The following is a 26,525-nucleotide window of genomic DNA, read 5'->3' as shown; positions in this document are numbered from 1 at the left end:
GGTCATTACCAAGCCATGTCACCTCCTCCATTACCTTCTGAAAGCAGCCCAGTTGGGCATTTTACATCGAGGACTACATCTTGAATGAATTTTTCTGAAGAACGGAAGGTCCGAGTTTACTTTTTAAAAATGTGGCTCTTTAGCTGTTTCCACATCCGTTGTCTCTTTAGTATCATTTCACTATGATCTACTAATTTATCTTCCTGTCCCTTTACGCCTCTATTTTCAGCTTGATCTACACCACTATGGAATCCCAACACTAAATTTGCAATTTCAGCTTCAGACTGAGAATTTATAGTGGGTTATTGGCTTCTTGAGTTAAATAACATCCATTTCTTGCTAACATTTTTCAATCTTTTTTTTTTTTTAAATCTCCTGAAACATAACAAGTGTGTTTTTAAAGTTTGGGCCTGACAATTTGACATCAGAAGTGTGTGTAGGTCTATTTTTTACCTTTATTTCTTCTGCTTCTTATTATCTTATTACCTTCTTTAGCTCTGACGTGTTTCACTCTGTGCTTTGCCTTGTGTTGCTATGGATGGAACCCAGGACCTTGTGCACCCTAGGATGGTGCTCTGCCACTGAGATACACCCACAGGGTTGGACACTATGTTCTTAAAGGTGGCTGCGGAATCCTTAAAGACATGGGATTACATCTCTTTCCTCCTGTGGTCTCTAGGCACCTGAATTCTGGGATTGCTTTCATGTGACTTCAGTCCTTGAGGCGTCCTGGATCATGAAGTGACCTGGTGTGTGATGTATTTGTTTTGGTTATTGGTTTTTGTTAGTTCGTTTGTTTCTGAGACAGGGTCAGGATCTCACTATGTAGCTGTGGTGGGTCTAGACTGGCTATGCAGACCAGGGTAGCCCTGAATTTGGGGCACTCCTCCTGCCACTGTCTCCTGAGGGCTGGCATTATAGTTTTATCTTACTAACTAACTCAGAGTCTCACTGTGTTGAACAGTTTGGCCCGCCTCAGCCTCCTGGGCGTTGGGATTACAGGACAGCACCCCCCCCCCACTGTAACACAATGACTTAGACCTGACAGTCATCCATCCACCTGAGGGCTCATTCATTTTTGTTTTACCTTTGCATGCCACCCAAGGCCTGTTCTCAACCCACTGTGCTGGCTGTGGTACAGGAAGTTTAGCAAGGACTTCAGCTCCGACACTGTGAGAATGACCCCCTCTTTTCCTGCCGCACAAAGCTGCCAGGAACCTTGCTCGACCTCGAAGCTGCTTCTGCGTGAGTACTGCACATGAAACACTAGATTTGGACCTTCATCTAGTAATCCCTCTCTAACCCTGATAGAGCTCCAGTTTCTTTACGCACAGGCTTAAAGAACTATAATCACATTTCTTTATGTGTATGTATGTATGTGGGTGGGTACATGAATGCCAGGGCAAATATGTGGAGGTCAGAGGACAACATTTGGGAGTCCAATTTCTCATTCCATCATATGAATGGGTTCTGGGGCTTGAACTTGGGTCAGTATCCTAAGCATAGGCTTTAAGTGTTTTCAGCTGAACTTGACGGAGGAGGTGATATTGATTCTCTGTTATGCCATTTCTGACTGCAAGGTCAGAATGGGAAATTGTATCCTATGAACTTGGCTCCCGTGACCCCGGCACAACTGATTTCATATTGCAAACATACTCAGCCCACCACCAACACAATGTCAAGACTGAGTCTGCTTCATGTATGAGTTGCTCCTACATGAAATATTAGCTATGGTGAGTTGCCCTGTCTGTCCTGGGGTTTGTGAATCTCACTGTCTTACAAAGCATTAAAAGCATCTCTGCTTTTCCCACTTGTTTTCAATACACACATGCCCTAAATCTACTTCTGTGTCTTTCATATATTTTACTCTATTTTATTACTTATTTGCTTTCAAGACATTTTTAGGCTTCCCAAATGTACCTCATAGAATAGATAACAGCTATTAAGTATTTTAAAGATATATATATATATGTATTAAATATACTTTAGGATACTTATAAATACATGTTAAGATACAGAGATCCATCTGCCTCTGCCTCCCAAGTGCTGGGATTAAAGGCATGCGCCACCACTGCCTGGCAAAGATATATTCTTTAACATGATGATTTACCATTAATTTTGGTTTTGAGAATTGCATGGCTAGTCTTTGGAATGATTTTTAGCATTCCACTATGTATGTAGGCTAGAACACAACCAGAATGCTCTGGGTGTAAAGCAGTTGTGATTGTTAAAACTGTTTTTGTGCCTTGTCAACTTCAACGCTTTTCCTTTACTGGGCAGCCATGGACGGAATGGTTCCAGTAACACACTGTTTTTTTTTTTTAGACAGGTTTCTCTGCGTAACAGTCCTGGCTGTCTTGGAACTCACTCTGTAGACCAGGCTAGCCTCAAACTCACAGAGATCCACCTGCCTCTGCCTCCCAAGTGCTGGGATTAAAGGCGTGTGCCACCACTGCCTGACTCACACTAGCTTTTTTGTGGGAAACAAAGTTAATTTATTACCAGGATGACTATATGCTTTGAAACTTCTGGGAGCAAAGAAACAGACAAGATAAAGGGACATATATCCCCCAGGAGCAGAAAACTTTCCAGGTTGTGAGTTTTAGGGATTATAAACACCCCAGCAATTACTCAGGGAGAATTGTCATGATCCTCCAGATGACTGGCCCAGCTCACTTGAGGAACATCTGCCACTTCCTCTTTCTTAAGACCTCTCCATTATTTATTCAGTGTGTGCCTCCCTTGCTGGAGTTCAAACTCTTAGTGCCAAAGACAATATGAACGATGGCTTTAATAACTACAAAGCATGAAATAACGTTTTATTGGGTTTCCATAATCCAAGAGCTATACTGAGTGTTTTCTTCATAGCCCCAGGGCTATGAAGTAAGCCTTTCTCTTCTCTCTTCCATGCTCTCACGTGTCCTAGATTCTGACCATATGGAGAAAGAGTTTGCCCTAAACCTGTCTTAGGTAGCATGGCTGTAATCAGTGACATTAGCTAGAGCTGGTGAAATTTCTGGTGACTCTCGGAAGTAAACAACTCTCTAACGCTCAGCAACATGTTCCCTGGTGATGACACCAGCCTTCACTTACACAGGGCTGTCACTCAAACACCTTTTTACGCCCACTCCATTTACTCTTGAACTTTTCGGGATTCCACCAGTAAAAATGCCATCAAAAGTTGGCCGGGGCAGCAGGACAGCTCTAACGAGTAGTCACTAGTAGATCAGCTAAGAACTCTGACAGCAGAAGACAGTCTGTCTGTCTAAGCAAGTTACCAAGTTTCACCCTGGGGGACCTGTTTTTATTCTTCTGCTTTCTGGAACGGCCATTGTCTTTGTCATTACTGTGGTAAAAACACCCTGACCAAAAGCAGCATGGGGAGGAAAGGGTTATTTCGGCTCACACTTGGAAGTCTATCATCGGGGACACAAGGACCTGGAGGCAGGTGCTGATACAGAGGCCATGGAAGGGCGCTGCTTACTGGCTTGCTCCTCATGGCTTGCTCAGCCTGCTTTCTTATAGAATCCAGGCCCACCCGCCTAGGGATGTCACCACCCACAGTAGGCTGGGCCCTCCCCCATCAATCACTAATTAAGAAAATGTCCTACAGACTTGCCCACAGGCCAGTATTAAGGGAGATATTTTCACAATTGAGAATCCTTCTTCCCAAATGGCTCTGCCTTGTATCAAGTTGACATAAAACTAGCCAGCATAGTCATGCCAACAACCTCAGCTCCACCACTCTCAGTCTATGAACCTCCTCCTCCTCTTCCTCTTCCTCCTCCTCCTCTTCCTCCTCCTCCTCTTCCTCCTCCTCCTCTTCCTCCTCCTCCTCTTCCTCCTCCTCCTCGCTAAGCTCCCTTTCGATACCAACAGCACAGACCCAATCCCAGCAGACAGGTCTACAGATTCAATTATCTTCTAAGAATGTAACAGTGGGTGAGAGCACTCTGTAGAGTAGTTAACATACTGATCTTACACCAGCACCAACATGAACTGTTGATTTAGGCGTACATTTTAAATTAGAATGTCAGTCTTAATTCCTAGGTGGCCAGGGATTCTCCATGGGCTCCTGTGATGAGTTAGGCTCCCAAATGCATACTAAGTCAGTACTGATGCCCATTTCCATGCCAGTACTTACCTTGGGAGGTTTTCTTCATGATGAAAAGAAAAAAATTCAATAGCCGAGATACAGAAGGTTGTCAACACAATGGCCACATCAGAGGGAAACAATGAAAGAGAAAAAGAAAAGAAAAAAACAAAAACAAATTCAGCAACTTTGTAGTGGGATCTGAAAAATCACATGTAACTAACTGCCTGCAGCAATAACCTGTTTCTGCCGTGCAGGGCATAAAATAAGCACCTACCCTGCTCTACTAGAATGGATCTGGACCTTCACTGAGAGATGTTTCTAACGACTCTAAGAAAGGGTAGCGAAAGCATATGGAGATACTATAACCATCCCTGCACAGAGCTAAATTCTCTTAAATGCGTTTTAAATGTAAATCCTCTTCCTGGCTCATACCTTAGTTCTTGGAGACTGGGTTTTGTGTAACCCAGGCTGGCCTTAAACTGCGAATGACAAGGGCTGACCTTGAACTTCTGATTCTCTTGTCTCTACCACCTCAGTGCTAGAATTATAGGCAGGTACCATTGTAACTGATTCATGTGGAGCTGGGGATCAAACTTGGGGCTTTATGCATGAAAGGCAAGCACCCCACCACCTGAGCTACGACGAGGGCCAAACCACCCTGAACATACCACACCCAGTCTCGTCCAGCTCAGCTATATCCCCAACCTCAGAGTTCAATTTTTGTAGGTTAGTGTTGAAATACATACATATTTTCCATTGTTATGCAATATACCCTAATATATATGAAGATTCAGATTTCAAAAACATGATTCTAGATGACATGTTTTACCTATTTCAACACTGAAGAGAACTTTTAAAACAAGTTCTGGCCTTCCCCCAATATCAACCACATAGGACTTTTCATAATGTTAATTTTTTTTTTCAGTGCTGAAAAATCAAACCAAAGGATTGGCCTGTGCTAGGAAAATGCTCTACTACTGAGCCACATCATCAGCTCTGCAATGTTTATTTTTGCATGTCAAAAACTCAGAAATGACTGAAATTATACTCAAAGAAAACACTGAAAATGGAAGGATTCAACGTAAGAAAATATGAGGCTGATGTGTTTTGCAAGTATTTTCCTTACATGTAAAATTCAGGACCTGAAGTTTGATTTCTAGGGTGGGTGATCCTACAATAGTTCTTGGCTTTCCTGATGTAATTATTCTTGAACAACTCTTATAATACCAATTCATGAATGTAAAATAATTCTCAAGAAACGGGGAGCTTTTCCTATGCCTTCACACAATCAGAATCATGGGGATCAGAAAACTAGGCTGAGGTGTGGTGGTACACACCTGTATCCAAGTATTTGAAAGGCACAGAGGCAGGGGTATTGCCACAAGTTTGAAACCAGTCTGGTCTACACAAATTCCAGGGTGGCCAGCACTACAAAGCAAGATTATGTCTCAAAAAGGGGTGAGTTAATTAATTTCATTTAAATTCAAGGCAGGAGGCAGGAGGCAGGAGGATAAAAAGGTACAGGCAAAAATAACATTGTGTTTTCTCCAGCACTAGGTTCAACACTTTCCATAGAACTCTAGGGGCCCCTTGAAAAATCTAGAGCTCAGAAGTGGAGAGTGATGGAGGACATGGATTCACAGACAGGTGGGCAGTTCTACACTTCTGAACACAAGTCAAGAAAATCACGGCATTCTACTTGTGTCGGAGCTGAAGCATCTTTCTCTTGGAATTTCATGAATTAGCCAGAAGGCAATAGCCTGTATGCCTATGCCGGAACCACAGGCAGTGAGGCACAGTGGGAACTCGATTCTGTCTTCTAGTTTTTTGTCAGCTCTAACAGGTATCTCCAGCTGTTGCCAGGCCAGTCCCAACATACGAGTGAGTCCACCCATCCAAGACAAGCAGTGTGGCTGTCACCACAAAGACACACAAGTGCTTTTAACTCTAAGAAAGCCAGAAGCTTCGTTCTATACACAAAGCTTGAGTTTTCTGCTGAGAGCTCTTCCTTAAGTGGAGACTGTCCAGATTCGTCCCTTCTGTGCATCGAGAACAAGAATGAGAGCTTATGCCCTACACCGTGAATGAAGCCGCTTGTTGTACTTGTTTTAACGCTTTTCTTAAAGTTCTTTAAATCACCCCCTTTATTTGACAAAGGAAAGTCACTTGGGTTATGTTAGGCAGTCACATGAAGCAACGTATGTCAAGTTAATAGAATACAGTTGTCCCTGAGTATCCATGGGGATAGATCCCCAAATCCATGGATGCTCAATTACCGTACATAAAATGGTACAGTGCTTGCATATAACCCACACATATACATCTTCCTATCCACTTAAACCATCTCTAGACTACCTAATAGAATTGAGTGCTAGGCAAATAGGTATTGCACAGGATTGTTAAGGGAATAATCTAAGTGTCTACACAGTCGGTACAGGCCCATTTTTTCCCTGAATTTTTATGATCTGTAGCCGGCTGAATCTGAGGATACAGAATCTATTGAGGACCAATCCCACAATTTCCCATCTTAGCTATGGTGAACTAATTAACCTAACAAGATGAGACAAGCTGAAGGGAACCTCAAGGAGCCCTCCAGAGTCATCACAGCGCGGCTCCCACTACAGTCCCACAATGCTCGTGGCTAGCACCGAGAAACCTTGTGTTGGTTTCTAGCCAGTGGTACTTAGCTGGCCCAAAATACCCCTCTCCTTTTTTCATTGATATTCCAATAGGATTTTTTTTTTTAATGCCTCTTGGAAAAAACCAATCTCATACCGACCAGCCTTTTAGGGGCTTTGAAAAGTGCATTACTGTCACTTGGGAAGACAGGAATTTATCATGGAAAACTAACATAACTTAGCCACTTTCTGTGCTGTGATAAAGAATGGCTTAAGAATGAATGCACACTGGGCCACAGGAAAAGGGGGGCCACAGACTCATGTGGGGCTACCCATACTGACTCACTATTTGGTCTAGAAAACGGACACTCATTAGAGAAGAACGCAGTCTTCTGATGCATTATATACCGCACATTATTAACTGATAAGCTTTTCGGAAAGTGTGAATTAGGCAATGGGTGGCCAAGATGCCCAACTCCCCAGAGGTTGGGAGACAAACTGGAAGACCCAGGCACCTGCTAGCACACTGTTAGGTCCCGTTAGGTCACTTGCTGTTAATCAGCCATTTTGCTTTGTTGTACACACAACATTGCCCATTGCCTTTTAAAAATACATGAATAGATGATTAGTTTTTATTTTTATGGTTTTTTTTTTTTTTTGGTTTTTCGAGACAGGGTTTCTCTGTGTAGCTTTGCGCCTTTCCTGGAACTCACTTGGTAGCCCAGGCTGGCCTCGAACTCACAGAGATCCGCCTGGCTCTGCCTCCTGAGTGCTGGGATTAAAGGCATGCGCCACCACCGCCCGCTTATTTTTATGTTTTACTTTATATATTACTGTTATTTCGTGTGTCTCTGTGTGGACCTGAGTATATGTATTTGCAGTGAAGTATGAGTGCAGTGCCGGTGGAGGTCAGAGGAGGAGCCCAGGGCTCTGGAGCCAGAGCTACCGGTGGCTATGAGCACGTGTGTGGATGCTGGAAACTGAACCCAATGTGTGTAAGGGCAGCAAGTACTCCAACTGCTGAGCCAGCACTCCAGGCCCTGCGGGCTTTTTGTTTGTTTGTTGTGAAACAGTCTTGCTGTGTACTACAGGCTGGCCTTGAACTTGCAGTTCTCCCACCTCTGCCTGTCCAGTTCTGGGATTATTGGCATGCACCACTGTACTTGGCTTCCTAAGTGTCCCTTTTATTGTTTGTTCTTCTTGCAAATAAGATGTTGGACTCGGTATGGCTTACCTCCCTGGCTGATATCTGTCAGACCTTTGCCTGGTGCTGAAGTCACTCTGACTACCTGCCGAGGCATCACTGTCCACCGTCATGTCAACCTGGCGACTCTGAAACTCCATGCATACCCGGTGGAAGCTACACCACAGTCACAGCTGTCTCAAGTGCTCACATAGCCTTTTCTTCTTTTTCCCATTCTCAATCACAAGCCTGGGTATCGAACCCTTGGCTTCTCTGGGTCATATCTACATAACTACAATGTTCATGCTGGAGAACCATGCAATCCAGTGCAAAACAAATCTTAGTGTTTTGAGTAAGTTTACAACGTTGTGTCGGGCTGCCTTTGTAGCTACCCTGGGCCCCATCCAGCCTCTGCAGTGGGTTGGACATCCTTCCCCAGTAGGTCCAACAGCTATTTCATCCCAGCCAAAAGGGGGGCACTTTTCCTAGTGCCCATAATAAGGCCTATGATGAAACAAACATGACCCTTTATTTGCATGTGAGATCATGCTTGTGATTGGTGCAAACAAACTCCTTCATTTGCATGGAAGCTCACCTTGATTTCTGCAAAGATGACGGACACCCCCTTCCGGCTATATAAGCAGACTAACTCACTTTTCCAGACCCTCCTGTGCAGACCCCCTGAACTGAAGAGTCCAGAGAGTGACCAGGTAAATGGGGGGAGGGGGCGGCAGTACAATGGAGTCAGTAAAGGATGTCAGAGTAGAGGTAAAATGAGAAAGGAGGAAGGGAACTCTGGGCCCCAGTTCCAAGGAGATGCACCTTAAACACCAGGGGTCCCAGGCACCCTACGCCTGAGAGTTGTGACACCAGAGCCTCTGTCAATGGCTGATGTCACCAACACTGTAGAAATGAGCAGTGTTGACACAGGTTGCCTCGAGTGCTAACACCACAGTAAGACTGAGGATCCTAGAACCCGAGGCCCGCTGGAAAGCTTTAGCACTAAAAGGCATGTACCACCCAGGGCTGCTGGCTGCTGCTGCCAATCACTGCTGTGGGAAGCCAAGGACTGCAGTGTCTGCCAAGTGCTGAGGCCACTAGTGACGAAAGCCCAGAGGAAGAAGGCTCCCACCTGAACACTTAAAACCCGAAAGCACTCCTTACTTGAAGCTGTTAGCTTCTGGGTCTGTGAGTCTAGATGCTAGGCCTTGGCCATTCAAGACTTGGGTTGCCAAGAGTGGAAGAGCTTTGCCTCCTCTACCCATGATTTCTGTCCAGATAGATAGAGCTTAAAGACTCAACCAGTTGACTAGGGACAGCTGCATGTCATTCATCTGTGGTTATGAAGAAAAAACAAATTCCTTCGTGTGTGTGTGTGTGTGTGTGTGTGTGTGTGTGTGTGTGTGTGTTTCCCTTAGACAAGATCTCACTATGTAGACCTTGTTGGCCTTGAACTCAAGAATTCAGCCTGCCTCTGCCTCCCAAGTGCTGAGCTTAAAAGCATGTGCTACCCCACTGGCTTTATTTTTTTAATTATGGTATATGTGTGTAGGGGTGCATGTGAATGCATAGGCCAGAAAAAGAGTATCAGACCATCTGGGGTTGAGTTTACAGGCAGTTGTGAGCTATCCAGTGTGGAACTTGGGTCTTCTAGAGGGGCAGTGTGCACTTTTAACCCCTGATGAGACACACTGACACTATAATAAAATACAGTACACATGCCATCTTTGGGGGCTGGAAATTTTGTGATATTACAACCTAGAGATAAAAAACGATTTCAAAGGAGGCCTTGAGGCTGAGACGGTGCCGATGCCCCAAGTTTCTATAAGAAAAATGAAGCAAGCCGAGCCCTTTCCACAAGGATGACTGAGAACTGGCTGTATTATCAGGGACTTTCTGTCAGGGCAGATGAAAGAGGCAACTGTTCAAGCTTTGCTTCTTCGCTCTGCTTGCGTGCTCACGCTAAACATTTCTCTTCATGTTGCTTTGATGGAGCACCCCAAACCACTTTCCATCTGGAATCGCTCAACTGATAAATCCCTGGATGCACTAGAAAATCCTTTAAAGTGTTAATGTATCCAGTTTTCTCTCTCACCAATATGGCAAAGGAGAAAACGTGGGTGAATATGACAAACACCCAGCATCTTCAATGCTAAGTACAGTCACGTACCACATACTAACTCAGGTCCACGACAAACCAACAGAGCATGCTGGTCCTATTAGGCTGTATCATCAGGGACACCGTATTACCTTAGTTTGTGAGTACACTCTATGGTGTTCAAATGACATGGGATCATTCTCACAGAACCCACTCATGCTGATAAGTGATGAACGCCCACCCTCTGGCTTAAAGTTATGAGCCCAAGATACAGGCTAGCTGGCAACTTCTTAGCAAACGAAGCATTCAATGAATTCTGGGTTAAAGGTGTGTGTACTACTAGCCACTCTCCAGTGCCTGATTCATCCTTAACAAACAAAATAAGCCGGGCGGTGGTGGCGCACGCCTCTAGCACTCGGGAGGCAGAGGCAGGTGCATCTTTGTGAGTTCGAGGCCAGCCTGGTCTATGGAGCAAGACGCAGGAAAGGCACAAAGCTGCACAGAGAAACCCTGTCTCAAAAAACAAAAAAACAAAAAACAAAAAAAAAAAAAAAAAAAAGAAAAGAAAAAAGAAAAAGAAACAAAATAGGACAGCCAGACAGCTGTTCTTCACATCTTGGGAATATTCCTTCCTTCCTTCCTCCCTATTGTCCTCAGCCCAAGCACTTACACCCTACAGGCTCTGGGTGAATTCTTTGTGTGTGTGTGTGTGTGTGTGTGTGTGTGTGTGTGTGTGTGTGTGTGAATGTATGTGTGTGTGTGTGTGTGTATGTGTGTGTGTGAATGTATGTGTGTGTGAATGTATGTGTGTGTGTGTGTGTGTGTGTGTGTGTGTGTGTGAATGTATGTGTGTGTGAATGTATGTGTGTGTGTGTGTGTGTGTGTGTGTGTGTGTGTATGTGTGTGTCGGGGGGGGGTGTGTGTGATTTATTTATTTGGGAGTGGAGCAGGAGGTCAGAGTGTGGGAGTTGGTTCTCTCCTTCCACCATATGGGTCCCAGGGATTGAACTCAGGTCATCAGGCTTGGCAGCAAGCTCCTTTACCTGTTGAGCCATCTTGATGACCAGGCTGTTACCTTTTTGAATTTTATCTCTTACATCTGAGTGCTGTGGGATGGTCTGTATGTCAAATCTGTTGCTCTGATTGGTCAATAAATAAAACACTGATTGGCCAGTGGCCAGGCAGGAGGGAGTATAGGCGGGACAAGGAGGAGAAGAATTCTGGAAGTGGAAGGCTGAGTCAGAGAAACTGCCAGCTGCCACCATGACAAGCCGCACGTGAAGACGCCGGTAAGCCACAAGCCACGTGGCAAGGTATAGATTTATAGAAATGGGTTAATTTAAGCTATAAGAACAGTTAGCAAGAAGCCTGCCACGGCCATACAGTTTGTAAGCAATATAAGTCTCTGTGTTTACTTGGTTGGGTCTGAGCGGCTGTGGGACTGGCGGGTGACAAAGATTTGTCCTGGCTGTGGGCAAGGCAGGAAAACTCTAGCCACATCTGAGTGTTGTTTTTCCACTTCTGAATCTGTCTGTTAAAGTATCTTATAGCCACAGAGAGCTGGGAAAAGAGATCATAAGGAATAATGTGATGTAGAATTATCCAGAGACATGTCCTTATTTCCCAGGCCATCCTGTCCACCCAGCCAGAGCCCTGAAGACATACGGATGGGAAAGGTGAACCAAAGGGAAGTTCCTGTGATTCTTCCTTTGGGGAACTACTACATAACTTCAGACCGCCTTACCTTTTTCTCCTTTTCCTCCAACTTGAAGCTTCAGAGTAAACTGAGGCTGAAACTCTGACCTCAGAATAGCAAGGGCAGGGAGCTAGAGGAAGTTGATACCAGGGCAGATTTCTGGAAAATTTTTGTACATTTTCCAAATCATAAATCTAGAGTTCCAGTAAACTTAAACTTTATACACCATGGGCTCTTCGTACCTAAGGCATTCCCCTCCCAGTGGACTGGCTTTCACATTTTTAATACAATCCTGCAGCGAGGGGCACTTTACACAGCCCTTGCTCTTAGAGCAGTGAGCCCGCTCTGGGAAGTGCCTGGCAGGAAGACAGCACCCGCTCTGCCGGAAGTTCCATCCAGTAGAGGGGAAAGAGGTAGGGGCAGGGTGACTGTTCTGAGGCAGGCAAGAACAAACAGTTGCCTGTGTCTCTGTAATCATGTTTCTTCTCAAAGAACCAGAGGGTGAGCTCGGCTGAGCCCGAGAAGGCGAAGAGTATGGAAGGGTCTGTCGGGTGTGCATGGGAACAGGGATGTGTTGGACAAAGAAAAGCCCTCATCCAGGATGGATGGAGCCAGCTGTTAGCAGTCTGCAGGAGCTGAAGGGCTAGCCGTGGGGGCTGTGGTGGATACAGACACAGAGTAGACAGGAAGGAGGGCTGGGGAGACCAACCTAGATGAAATCCGGAAGTCCCACCCAGCGCATGTGAGTGACAGTTCTAGCGAATGGAGGAATCTCCGCTTTCTATCGTGGATGAATTGTCACAGTGACCCTCCTCTCAACCCTTCCAAATTACCAGGTCATGACTGACTGGGATGAAAAGGTAGAAAGAAACAGCCTGGTACAGACTTCTCCTGAAGCACTGGGGGGAAGGCCGTTGCCTAGGCTTGGAAGTTCAACGCTTACCTGTGCTGCAGCAGAGTGAGTTCAAGACAGAAGTGGGCAACTTAAAGCTAAACGGGGTGGGGAGGGCAGAGGCCAGAGGTCAGTGGTGGAGCATTTGTCTAGCGTGTATGGGGCATGTGTGGAGGCCCTAGGTTCAACCTCTAGCACCGAAAAAGAAAAGAAAGAACTAAGCAAGTCTCAAACATCTGGGACTGAGTGGCAAAGCAGACTTTATACAGTGAGGCTTGCTTTGTACTACAAAAGCAGCATTTTCTCTTCCAAAACTTTTTGTTGCTACTGTTTGTTTTTAATTGCTAATGAACTCATTAGTTCATTGTCTGTGTTCAGGTGATTAATAAAGTTTACAATACAATTCAAAACATGGGTGAATGTGTATGAATACATCCACAAGATATTAGTTTAAAATAAATATGACCATGGTGTCTTCTATGTACATTCCCCAAATTGAAATGGGTCCACAAAGCACATGGCACCTTTTACAATTATATGACACTGTATTGTATAATGGCTATACATCAAGATTGGCTTCTCTGTCTTCTTCCCAAACATTATCAAGGGGAACAACACGCAAATCGGTCCTCTGACAGCACAGCCAGGAGTCATAGGCGCCAGGTGAGCCCACGTGCAAGCCCAGGACTGTCCCTGTGGAACATCCCTTTGGTGTGTTCACTGGCAACTTCCAAGTTCCTGCTCCTGATCACCATGGCTACGGTTCCCCAAGGATGGAGAAACCTAGCAAGAACTCACACTGGGCTTCCACAAAACAAAACTGAGCAGAGAAAACATGGGTCGGTCTTGGGCAGTTTTCTTGGCCTCTCTTCAAAAGCGTCACACAGTGGTGTATGTAAAACATGACAGACAGAAGCACAGAGCACATACACTAGACTCACGCAGAAGTGAGCTGGGTGTGTTGACACGTGACTGCAGTTCCAGTTATCCGGGAGGTTAGGGCAGAAGGATTACTCAAGTTCAAGAATACCATCTCAAAACCATGACTGTCATTCCCACAAATCAAGAGGGAAGCACTCTCTGAAGTCATTCTCAGAATACAGTGCATCTCAGCCTATGTGTTGTTGCTCAAGACTTCATTCCAATTAATCGAGCCTTTTGGGATGGATGGTGCCTCTTAGTTTTCTGTTATTACTTTTATTTCCAAATTAACTTTCCATTCACATGAAATCTTATATCACTTGTCCATGATGTTATCACAATAATATTCTTCACTTTTTCAGTACTGGGGATCAAAACCTCACATTGCCGCTGAATGACATTTGTCTCTCCTCCATTAAAGAGTCAGAAACCAACATCAGGCTCCATGAAACAGCTCCTGTAGGTCCAAGTTAAGACCCACGGTGGCCTTTTATGAGCGCCTGCCCCAGCATGGTGGTTACGGGCACAGATGCTGATGTGGGGCTCTACCCGGTCTCAGCCCACTACTTTGCAGCAAGGTGACACTGGACGTGGTATTTATGTGACAGCTGGGGGAGCTGTCACATAAAAGGCGCATTGAGGGTTAACTGAATTAATATTCAGGACGAATTTGGAGGAATCAGCTTAACACACACAACACACAGGCACCTCCATTCCCGGCAACTTCTTTTACTCACAAATGCCTTCTCTCCACCCACCGCTGCCACCTGCCACTGCTGATGCCAGATGCTGCTTGACTTTGACAGCCTGCAGGACAGGCCACTTGAGGGCTCCACACCAGGAGGCCCCTGACTCAGCAGCGCACAGTCAGCATCTGTGTAGAACCATCTACTTTCAAGGTCACACTGAGTTGAATCACCCCGGCCGGAAATTATGTCCATTACAAAAATGAGATCTTAGGAGGCATGCTGACCGGGCAGGATGTCATTTTTCATCCCATTTCCAATACAGACCTGGGAGCTGCACATGAAGGTGCCAGTGATATGCCTGTGACAAAAGTCACACTGGCAGTTAGCATTTACAGCAACGTCATCCTCTAGGTTAAAATGTACATGATTAAAAAAAAAAATCAAGACAACACACAGGGAGAGAACTCTTGATTTTTAAACCTAAATATGTTGAAAAACAGTAAAGGAGAGACCCACAGATCTATTTTAAATTCCATCCACAGTAGAAAAAAAATGAATGGGGGAGTAACACGAGGCTCAGAAGTCACAGGCAGGAAAGTCTGAGGCCAATTTGCAAAGGTTTAGGATACTAAAAGGCAGCTGCAGATTTCTCCTCCCGCTATGCCACACACCCTGGCACACCAGCTGTGACACCCACATTATTTTTATTACTTCCAATGAATTACAAACATCTCATTTGCACATGCGGGTTATGTGGTCAAACACAAACAACCAAATCATCTGCCTGTTAGGCAAACCACCAACATGAACCCAAAGAAAGCCTTCATGGTGGAATTCTTCAGTATTACAGGCCCCTGAAAGTCCTGCCAGAATTCCATGATTTGTGCAATGTGGTGATATATTGTACACTCCAATAAACTTGCCTGGGGATCAGAGGACAGAGCCAGCCACTAAATTAGACATAGAGGTCAGGCCGTGGTAGCACACACCTTTAATCCTAGCACTCAGGAGGCAGAGATCTGTCTGGATTTCTGAGTTCAAGGCCTCACTGGGCTAAATGAGAGAAATAGTCAGGCAGTGGTGACACATACCTTTAATCCCAGGAAGTAATATGGCAGGACACAGGAAGGTATACAAGGCGTGAGGAAACAGGAACTCGGTCTCTTTAAGACTGAGGGTTTCGTAGAGGTAAGAACCAGTGGCTGGTGGCTCTGCTTCTCTGATCTTTCAGCTTTCACACTGATATCTGGCTCTGTTTTTTGTTTTTTTTTTTTTTGTTTTGTTTTGTTTTGTTTTTTAATTAAAAGATCATCTAAGATTGGAACAACAGTATAAGGTTTTTGTTTGTTTTGCTTTGTTTTTTTAGGGAGGGATTCAGAACAGAAAAATTCATGTAAACTCCCAGCTGGGGAGAATTCTGTCATCTAACTGAGCCTGAAAACTCAGCAGCTTCTCCTCTGCTGTGACCTGAGTTATCTGCAAACAGGCAACAAACAGCAATTTCCATCCCACCTTAAAAAGCATCAAGAGAAAGGGAAGACCGGTAAATGCTCTGAATTAAAGGGAGAAAAAAAGGTTGTTTGTTTCCTTAAGTTCTCTAGCTGGACAATGCACCTATAACTTCACAGAGCTGTCAGGGGGGCCTGTGAGGCCACCAGAGACTCTGCTGTGTATCTGTGACAAGAGAAAAATTTCCCCATCTACCTCACCATCTCTGAGAGCTTGACACTGACATTATGGAGCACATTCTGTATGCTGCAGATGGGTCTCGACACCTTATCTATGAGTCCTCACTTGAGCAGGAGGCAGAAATGACTGCCTCATTTCTCAGATGAGTGAACTGCCCATAAGAGTAAGCACACGGGTGCCAGCAGGGTGACTCAGCATGGAAAAGCACTGGCTGCCAAGCCCAAAGATCTGAGTTCAAATCCCCAGGACACACATGGAGGAAGTAGAAAGCCAACTCCCACAAATGATGGCATGTATACACACACACTCACACTCTCTTAATGAATGAATGAATGAGTGAATGAATGAATGTTAAAAAAGAACCTCTTTTAAAAATAAAATAAGAGCAATCATATGGCAAAGCTGGAATTAAAACCTAGTTCAGATCTTTTTGGGCTACTCTTCCACTTGGAATGTCCTTCTACCATTCCCCTGGCTTAAAACCCTGCAACAGCTTCTTGTTCTTATAGGGGACTGGACAGCCACATTCCTGACTGTGTCCACAGAGTGTGGTCCTCAAGTCCGACTTACCAAGTGAGAACTCATTAGGCCCTGCTACCACTCAGTTCTCAAACCTCTGCTCTCTCTGCCAGCAACCCCCCCCCACACCCCCTACCCCACACTACCTTTCTCTGCCTCGGCACAAGGGTCCTTCCCCCTTGAGACCTTCCCCAAGCTCCTCATCCTGGGCTCTGACATGACTATTGTCCCTGCAATGCCCCCCAACCCCCTTTATAGCTGGCTGCTCCAGGGTGATGATCAGGCCTGCTTGGCTCACTGTCGTCTATCTCCAGCTTCTGGAATTGTGGGTCACAACCCCGTATGCAGTTACATACATTATACCAGGGTCACAAAAAGCTGGACAATGGCAAAAGGTTTCTGAACATGCAACTACTAAATAGTAACTCAAAATCAAGTGTGCAACCAATCTGAGTTTTCCTGGGGCTTGCTCAGGTGGCATCCCGTGACTTTACCACAGCCTCTGTTCTGAACACACAACATAAAACTCTGCATGGAGCACGCCAGCACATGCCAACGGACTCTGCCTGAAACACTGTGGCCCAGATTTGAAAATACTATGTGTCAGGCATTGAAGTGTCTTTTTTGCACACATAATGTTTCCTGTTCTGATAGAAACAAAAGGGGGGTAATTTTCCAAAACAAAGATTTGTGTTATGTTCTTTTTACTTTATTTATTTATTTATTTATTTATTTATTTATTTATTTATTTATTTATTTGAGGCAAAGTTTCTCAGTGTTGCCCTGGCTGTCCTGGAACTTGCTCTGTAGACCAGGTTAGCCTTGAACTCGGAGATCCGACTGCCTCTGTCTCCTGAGTGCTGGCATTAAAGTGTGCTATGTTCCTGCTCTCATTCCTCAGCATGTAAGCATCATATGAGTGTATCTTTGAGTTGTTCCAGGTTAGAATGCTTGGTTTAAAAATTGCTGTTTGAGCTGCTGGCATGAATTTCAGTTTTTCTTTCTTTTTTAAAAATCATTAAATAAATTTTGGCATGGGATTATAAGAGAATTTCCAATAATTTCTGAAATGCCTCCAAACATCCATCTGCTATTCTGTATTGTGTGTTTATATGAAGCAGTGTTCTAATTTGTGACAATTATAAAATCAAAATATTGATCAACTTTGAAAATCAATGAAGATGCTTGGCTCCCTGAGTCAAATATTCAGGAAGGTTTAATCCTTTATGAAAAAAAAAAACCAGACAAGTGCATCAGTCTCATTAGAGCACAAATTTGCTTTCAGCTTCAATATGTGGAAAAATATATGTATAACCCAAACTTGTTATTCACTCAGTGCCTGACTTACATAGCTGTGGTACATACCTACATACCCCAGGTCACACAAGCATTTCTTACATAAAGTTTAAGAAGCCCTAGCCTGTCCCATACCAGGCACATGGTAGGCACAGCCTCTTTGCCTAGACAAGGCTGGCTGACACTCGCCTGTTGGGTCTGGCTCAGTGCCTGGGTGTAGGAGAGAATGTTTACAGAAAATAAACGCACAGGTAAAAGGAATCTCAAAACTGTGTACCAGAAGGATGCCACCACCCAGCTCGGAGCAGCCCATGTTGATATAAAATAGGAGTGTGTATTTTACCAATGCAGAAAAAAAATGTTCTATTTTAGTTAACCACCAAGTTCACAGTCTTTTAAATTTTTAAAGAATTGTTCTTTCACAGTCTCTCTCTCTCTCTCTCTCTCTCTCTCTCTCTCTCTCTCTCTCTCTCTCTCACATACACACACACACACACACACACACAGCACTTTAATCATACACACACGCACCCATTACCATCTCTTATTCCCCCCATTTCTTCCCTACAAGTTCCCATTTTAGTAAAAGTCCTTTCCAAAAGGACCCTCTTGTTGGCTTATCCTAGATTTCCCACTGTCATTAGGGCAGCAGGTGGCAGATGATGACCAGTCCTTGCCCTCAGTGGGCTTGTGTGTGCCATGGACTAAATGTTCTTGTCCTCTGGAGCTGACTTGCTACCTCCAATGCCTTCTTCCCCAAGCCTTACCTCCAGGGGGGCCTTCCTCCATGTCCCACCTCTACCCCGCCAGTCCTGTCCCTCATTCGCACGCTACTGTTCTTAGTTTCCTTTACATCACCTGAAACCGCTTCATGCATTCTTTGCTTACCCGACCACAGAGCTCTCCAACCACACCCAATAGCTGTGAGAGGCATGGAAGCAGGAGCTTCATCTGTCTTATTCCCTGCAGTCAGGAATAGTGGCTGGTGTCGGTCACCCAAGCTGAAACAGAGTGTGTGTGTGTGTGAGAGAGAGAGAGTGTGTGTGTGTGTGTGTGTGTGTGTGTGTGTGTGTGTGTGAGATTCTTTTACATTTGTGGAATAGCAGTCCATAGAAAATGAATATTCTTTAAAGACTTATTTGATGTACATGGATGTTTTGCTTATGTGCATGTATGTGCGTACCATACGTGTTCCTGGTGCCCAGAGGGGCCAGAAGAGGGTGTCCAATTCCCTAGAAATAGAGTTCCAGGTGTTTGTCGTGTGGGTGCTGGTAACAAAATCTGGGTCCTACAGAACAGCAGTAAGCATTCTTAGCCCTAGCGCCATCTCTCGAGTCCCTGAATATTCTTTAAAAGCTGAAACTTCATTCTTTTCCTCAATATGCAAAACTGTCTTCACTCTACTCTCGTTTAAAGGTAAAAGACTCTCTGGAATAAACGGTCTGAATCAAAAGTGAACTGAAACGGGTCTGTTCTGAAAGGGTCACATTTTCCTTAGAAAACATTGCAGGCAATCCCAAAGCCTGGCCAGAGGAAACCAGTGTGAATAAGAGAAGACATACAAACACCGTCTGCCTCAGGGCACCTTGAGAGGAGGCCAGCATAGGATGCCCGGTGGCAGGAAGGCTGTGGGTGGGTGGGTGGGCACTTCAGCTAACAGACAGGTTTTTAAGTCCCTCCTCTAGCTGTCCCCCACAGAAGCACACACAAATGGATGGTATACCAAAGGCTCCGGAAGGCTCTGCAGTAAATAAACTGACTTAATTTTATTTTACTTAAAGCCATGTTTGCCTCTACAGTAAGGAGTCGTCACACCCAGCACAAGGAAAGCTGAACAAATCCCAGGTAACACCAGCCAGATAATATGGGAAAATAGATTCCCTATCTTTGCTTTATAAAGAAAAAACTTTATGCACAGAACTACATTTTAACAGTGACCCAAGTAACCCCTTCATGTAATCGTTTTGGAATTTTCTGAATTTGAAGAGAAACGCAAACAGCTGAATGTTTTATTCGAGCTGTGGTCCCTTCCACAGGGGTGTTTCAGAAGGCAACAATGGGTGTGCCCCTTTGCTGGCTCCCTCCAAGAGGACACAATGGAAGGGAGCATCTGCCAAAAGCCAGGAGAAACAAGGTGGAGAGAGGAAGGGAGGAGAGGCCAGCGAGGCCAAGAACAGGAAGAAAAAATCTCGCTGTCTTCCTGTGCACCCGGCCTGCACCTCTGGGGTTCCTAGCGGGCCCCTGCCTACCTTAAACCTATAACTAAGTAATAACCCTAGAGGGACAATGCAAAAAAGAAGGGCTTGGGCTGGGGAGACGATGCAGTCACCGAAGGGCCTCCCAAGCCAGTGTGAGGACCTGAGTTCCACCCCCAGAACACCATTTAAAAACGGCTCAGCAGATAAAGGCACTTGCCACGGAGCCTGGTGATCCAGGCTTGATTCCCAGATCCCATGAGGGAGAGAACTGACTCCCACAACTTGCTCTCTGACCTCCACATATGCTCTGTGGCATGCACACCCACACACATGCACTAAATAAATATTTTTTATCTGGGTGTGGCAGCACCCAGTAGTAATTCCCATGCCAGGGAGGCGGAAGAGACAGGCAGCTCCCTGGGGCTCACTAGCCATCCTGCCAAGCCTATTTGGTAAGCTGCAGGCCGGTGAGAGGACCTGTCTCAAAGAACAAAGAATATGGTAAAGCTAACCTCTGGCTTTGACACGCATACACATCTGTACACATGCACCTGTACACACACATGTGCACACACACACCTGTACACACACATCTGTCACACATGTGCACATACATCTGTACATACACATGTGCACATGCACCTGTACACACACATGTGCAGACACACCTGTACACATGCACCTGTACATACACATGTATACATACATCTGTACACATACCTGTACACATGCACCTGTACACACACGTGTGCATGTGCCCTGTACACACACATATACACATATGTGCACATACATCTGTACACATACACATGTACATACATACTAAAAGAGAGGAGAAGAAAGATTTTGCGGAAATGGAGCTTTATTTTCAGACTGAAGACACTCAAGTCACGAGCTGGAGAAAATCCCAAACAGCCCTTTCTCTGAAAATTAAAAAAGATGAAAGAAAAAAAGAAAAAGAAATGCCCATAGCTATAGTTATGAAATTCCCACCCTGGGCTAGAGATCTGGCCATAGAGGAATCGACCTCTATTGAAGGTTGAAAAGGCCACGTGACGTGAAAAATTCAGAGTTCACACTGCTTTCCACACAACTAGTGCAAAGCCAAGAGAACAGAGAAATAATCTGATCCCATGTACACTGTGTAGCACACAGTCCTTTACAGCATGGCTCCCCAACTAATGTGACAAAAGCTCCCAAACCTAATGCTGAATGAAAGAAGTCTTTGAACAACATATTCAGTGTGATTCCATTTACATAAGACTTCAAAAAAAAAAAAAAAAAAAAAGCCAAAGGTCCAAACTAGGAATAAACCGCTTGGGCGACCGTGGTTCAATATAAACCATGCTGCTGAGAACACAAAGGAACGACGGATACCAAAGTCAGGTTAGCAGGTTAGCAGGGGTGGGGGGGCTGTGCTTAGTGCCCACCTCTTCCTGAAGACTGGCTGTTTCTCCAGCTGGACACAGGGTTACGGGGTGCATGTCTGTGCTATTACTCTTCCGCTGTGCATGGCTCACACACTTTCAAAGACAATGTTCTCAAAATTTTTTTTCAGTGACTCCTTAAGTCTTCAGAAGAAAACAAATTTAAAACATACAGTGGATGGGTCAGGAGAATTCAATTATTAGAGATTTGTCAACCCCAGTGAGGTCAAGTACGGCCCAGGAATTTGGTTAAGTCTTCACAGTTAAGACAGGAAATTCTCTTAAGTCTCCCCTGGTCCAAACACCAGGAGGGTGCCATGCACCGCTCCCAGGATTGTGGTGGTGGCAGGTAGTCTGTATTTGTTTTTTTCAGATACGTGGACAGACAACATACAATAATTAAAGGAGACCCTCTTCACGGTAACTCCAGTAAAGAACACAGGTTCTCCAACCAACTGCTTCAATACCTGGGCCAGCACAAGGCAGCAGGTGCAGACTTCCCAAGCCTAAGGATTCCACACAAGCCCCTTCATGCTCTCCCAAAGCCCCCGAAATCTCCGTCAGCTCTTTCCCACATTTGAGCTGCAAACATGATAGAAGTCTGGATTTCTTATCTTGGGGGTCGGTGAAGATGAAAATGCCCAAGTCACTAGGATGCACAGCTTAGATGCCCCCTCCAATAGCCACAGCTCTCTCAGGCCAGGCCAGACCACAAGCCTTCAACACACACACACCAAGGTGCATGAAACGCTTTATTTTAATGTCTGATCTGAGAATTTAAAAATCATTTTTATATGTTGAAACTTAAGGAACTATGGGCAGAGATGCCAACTACACATTTGAGATATGATTTATTAGATTGCCGAGAAACATCACATAGTCAAGTAGACAAGGACCTGGTCGTGATTTGAAATGTTTTCCTGACAACCAATTACAAGACTAGTTACAGCTGCTTGTAACTTGAGGATTTTTCTGTACAATATGGAACTGTGATATGTGCCCACAGGATATTCTGAATGCTGTCAACTCAAAGCTCAATGGATAGCTGTGACCTTCTTTGTCTGATAAAAAAAAAAAAAAAAAGCTGACATTTCTCCTTGGATTAATCGATAGAAGTTCTTTTCACAGTAAACTCTGTAGTACTAGGACTTGATGGGTCAAATGAAATATCTATAACAATAAATAAAATTTCTGCCAAGGGCAGTCCCTCTTACATAAAGTTTGCGCTGATGGTGGACTTAATAGATGCTTTTGCCCAATGGTTATCAACACTACCGAGCAAGGACAAAAACCTCTGGGGAGGGCAGCATTAATAGCTTGGAAGAAGTGGATCAGAAGGGGCAAGCTGCAGCAGAGTATGATGACAGACAGTGTAACCCAAGCACTCGGGAGGCTGAGGCAGGGGGATTGCTGTGACTTCAAAGCTAGCCTAGGCTGTACACTGATGTCCAAACTTTTCTGATTGCTGGTTGTAGCTGGGCACAACAATGCTTAGCTGTTTCAGAAGTGACAGCAACAAATCTTTGCTGAAACCTAGGTTATCTGCTCTGCCTGTACCTCACGTCACATAGCATCGAAGACAGCAGAAGATACTCAGAGGATACCTGGACATACTCCTGAGAACACCTACACACGATCCACATCTGATCCAAATTACCCTCCTCCCTTCCTCTAAACGTACTCTCCAGAAGAAAGGAAACATAAAGCGTCACATCCATCCATATGGTGTTGCTCTGGAAAAACAAGACCCAAGCTAGAGGTGCCAATGGGTGCAAACAGAGGCTACGACGCGGCTGGAGGAGATGAGAAGACACGGCGACACCACGGATGTGCAAGACTGGAGCAAACAGGTTTGCTGGTGAAGTGGTATGAAGTGGGCCATGGTGGCTCATGTCTATATTCCCAGTACGTATGAGACTGAGGCAGAAGGATTGTCAGAAATTTCAGGCTAGCTTAGCTACATGGTGAGTTCCAAGCCAGTCTGAGCTACACAGTCATATCTTGCCTCAAAAAATACAATAAAGTAAGGAATCACTTCTCCCCCTCAATAAAATGAAAACTGAACTGTCTTTTACTATGTAAAGATCGTGGGGAGACTTAGTGGAGCAAAGAAGGCCTTTGGTTATAAAAGTGCCAACTCTGAGATGCACTTAAATAGCTCCATGACGGAGGCAGCAGCCAGTGTAGGTATATGAGAGATCAAAAAGAAGATGTGCAGGGTCCTGAACCGGGGTGAGAGCGGTCTGGTCTATCAGAGAGCACAGGTGAGCACATACAGGGGCTTCTCACTTTGAAGAGACCATCTCTGGGATGCTGCCAGGAGAAAGCAACGCATCCCTGGATGCTTGATGAGATGGGAACATAAACAACATCCATGGGAAGGAGCAGGTTATCCACTGCCTGTCTGCCTGCGTGCATGCCTGCATGCCTGCATGCGTGCATGTGTGTGTGTGTGTGTGTATACATACAGTGTACACTGCAATTAAAAGAAGTTTCCCACCACAATAATTAAGGAACCTGTTTGACTCACAGTGCTCATTCATTCTGAATACGGCAGCTAACTAACATAATGGTAAAGGTTGTAGTGCTGTTTGTCCTAAGGGGCTCTTCATGAAGTAGCAGACACCAGAATGTCAGACCTGGAAATTAGTAATTAATGAGGAAGACACTCTGGAAGAAGAGAAGCAGGCGCTGCACCAACGGCTGAGCTTATTAAACACATCCATCATTCCTATGCGGATCCCGACTGACGACACCGCACCACGAGAGGCTGCCGTACTCACAGCCTGTACAAACCAATTATCGCGGGATGAAGTGGCAGACCTGAGCGCAGAAGAATCGGTCTTCATGCCGAGTTGCTATTAATTCTGAGAAGAAAACATTTCTCTTTTGTTAACAGAGACGGCGGCTGAAGTACTTGGCTCCTGTAAAGTCCCATGATGACCTCCCATGTTGTGTGTCTCCGTAGCTCAGGTAGCTATGGGAACATATTCTTGGAGTTTGTTTTCCAAAATGTCCAAAACACTTCAAACCTGTCTCTGTTGAAACTTAAAGAAATCTTTCCACACTAGTAAGAAGAGGCCACAGGAAGATGTGCGGTCATGGCACACTCCTTTAATTCCAGCACTTGGGAGGCAGAAGCAGGCTGATCTCTGAGTTCGAGGCCAGCCTGGTCTACAGAGCAAGTTCTAGGACAGTCAGGGCTACACAGAGAAACCCTTTCTTGGGGGGGGGGGGCAGGAGAAAATGAACATTCAGAGACCAGGTAGCTCAGGACCTGGGGACATCACTTATCACTACCAAAGGCCACAGGAGCCATGATGCATTACACTTCACTGACCAAAGTAGTTTTCAGGACCAAGAAGGAAAGAGGAAATTCAGGATTTATTTTCTTCTGTTACATCTTGTACACGAGAAGCGGACTGCACAGCAACACTGAGCCTCCCTATCCACACCTGCTTTCTGTGGTCTACATCACAGTGCCCACGATACTGTAACAGCAGAGCACCAGGTAAGAAAGGCATCTTTCAGTTTTGAGGAAGGACACACGTCAAACAGCATTACAAGATAACCTTTCAAAAATTTCATCATGTTTCAAAAATTTTATCATGCTTAAAAGGATATTTGCAGCACAAAGGCACAGCCAGGGTCATAGCAAAACTTGGCCTTCAACTTCAGAATGACCTGGTAACACTCTCCACTCAGTGGGACATTAGAAAGCCTGGCTGATAACAGAAACGTGAGGGAATGCTAAAGTAAGATCGGGGATACTAAAGATAACATCAAGGCTAACCCCAAGATTACAAGCCAGGGCCGGAGGAAGGGCTCAGCAGTCAAGGTGCTTTACTTTGTGCTTGCGCCCACACCAACCACCCGAGTTTAACCCTCGGGAAGTGCACGGTAGAAGGAGAAAGCTGTCCTCTGACCGCTACGTGTGTACCAATCATGTTCACATGCAACACAGACACGTTAAATAAAATATCATAAAAAAGATTATGGACAAGTGGGACGCTGTGAGCATTCTAGAATAAACTCCTGTTATAAGCAGTGACTCAAAAAATTCCTTCAAACAAACAAAACAGCTCTTTAAGAAAAAATAGTAATACATCATCATCACTACCATCATCACCATCATCATCATCACCATCATCAACCCTATCACCATCTTCTTCCTCACCATCATCACCATCAACAACATCATCATCACCATCAACATCATCATCACCATCATCATCATCATCAGTTTTTAGAGACAAAGTCTTTTGATGTCCTACCCGACTGGCTTCAAATTCATGATCTTCTCACCCTGACTTTTCAATGGCTGGGATTATAGGTATGCCCCACCACATCTGGCCCATAATTAATTTTCTACTGTTAACTGTTTTGTAATGACTGGAATCAAGAACACTGTGTTTGTTTTTTTGTTGTTGTGTTGGAATATCCAATAAGGAGCAACTTAAGAGAAGATGTCTTCATTTTGGCTCAGAGTTTAAGAAGGGGTGCAGGGCATCATAATGGGGGAGGTATGGCAGCAGGGGCAGAGCGTGCTGGTCACGTGACATTAGAACTTAGAAAGCAGAGAGTGAACAAGAAGTGAGGTCAGGCCTATTAAACCCCAAATCCTACCTCCAGTGACCCACTCCCACTTCTTCCAAAGAGGCTTTACCTCCTAAAGGTTCCACATCCTTCGAAAAGAGTACTCCTGCCTAGGGACCAAGTGTTGCAACATATGAGCCTGTCTTAGTCAGAGTTCTAGTGCGGTGAAGAGACACCATGAGCAAGGAAACTTCTATGAAAGAAAGCATTTAATGGGGAGGGGGCGGGGCAGGGCTTTCTTACAGTTTCAGAGGCTTAGTCTATTACCATCCTGGTGGGGAGCGTGGCAGCATGCACGGTGGCATGCTTGGCACTAGAGCAGAAGCTTAGCGCTACATCCTGATCTCTAGGTAGCAGACAGACACCTCCAATCCCAGCCCTCAGTGACACACTTCCTCCAACAAGGCCACACCTCTTAATCCTTCTCAAATAGTTCCACTCCCTGGTGACTGTGGGGGCCATTCTTATTCAAACCATCACAGAACCCATAGGGGACAGTTCACATTTACAGCACAACATCCATTTTAGGATAAAACCGAATCCAGGACCTAGTCTTACCTTGTCCTGTTTGTCAGCCATGAGGCCTCGCAGTGAGGCTCACCTGCAC

At 45.0% G+C, this 26,525-nt stretch overlaps 1 protein-coding gene across 6 annotated transcripts in view; it reads right to left on the bottom strand.

The window, feature by feature from the left end:
* The window catches only part of Kif13a (kinesin family member 13A), a 185,093-nt gene that overhangs the window by 107,786 nt on the left and 50,782 nt on the right, over positions 1 to 26,525 (bottom strand). For 5 of the 6 annotated variants that reach the window (XM_028867682.2, XM_037205761.1, XM_037205763.1 and 2 more), the window contains exon 3: positions 4,145 to 4,157. The exons of the other annotated variant lie outside the window; for it this stretch is intronic. In XM_028867682.2, coding sequence (XP_028723515.2) covers positions 4,145 to 4,157 — 13 coding nt within the window. The remainder of the gene's footprint in view (positions 1 to 4,144; positions 4,158 to 26,525) is intronic. 6 annotated transcript variants of the gene reach the window in all.

The sequence above is a fragment of the Peromyscus leucopus genome, chromosome 5 (genome assembly GCF_004664715.2).
Source record: "Peromyscus leucopus breed LL Stock chromosome 5, UCI_PerLeu_2.1, whole genome shotgun sequence".
NCBI classification, from domain to species: Eukaryota; Metazoa; Chordata; class Mammalia; order Rodentia; family Cricetidae; genus Peromyscus; species Peromyscus leucopus.
This window is presented reverse-complemented; position numbering and strand designations above follow the sequence as displayed.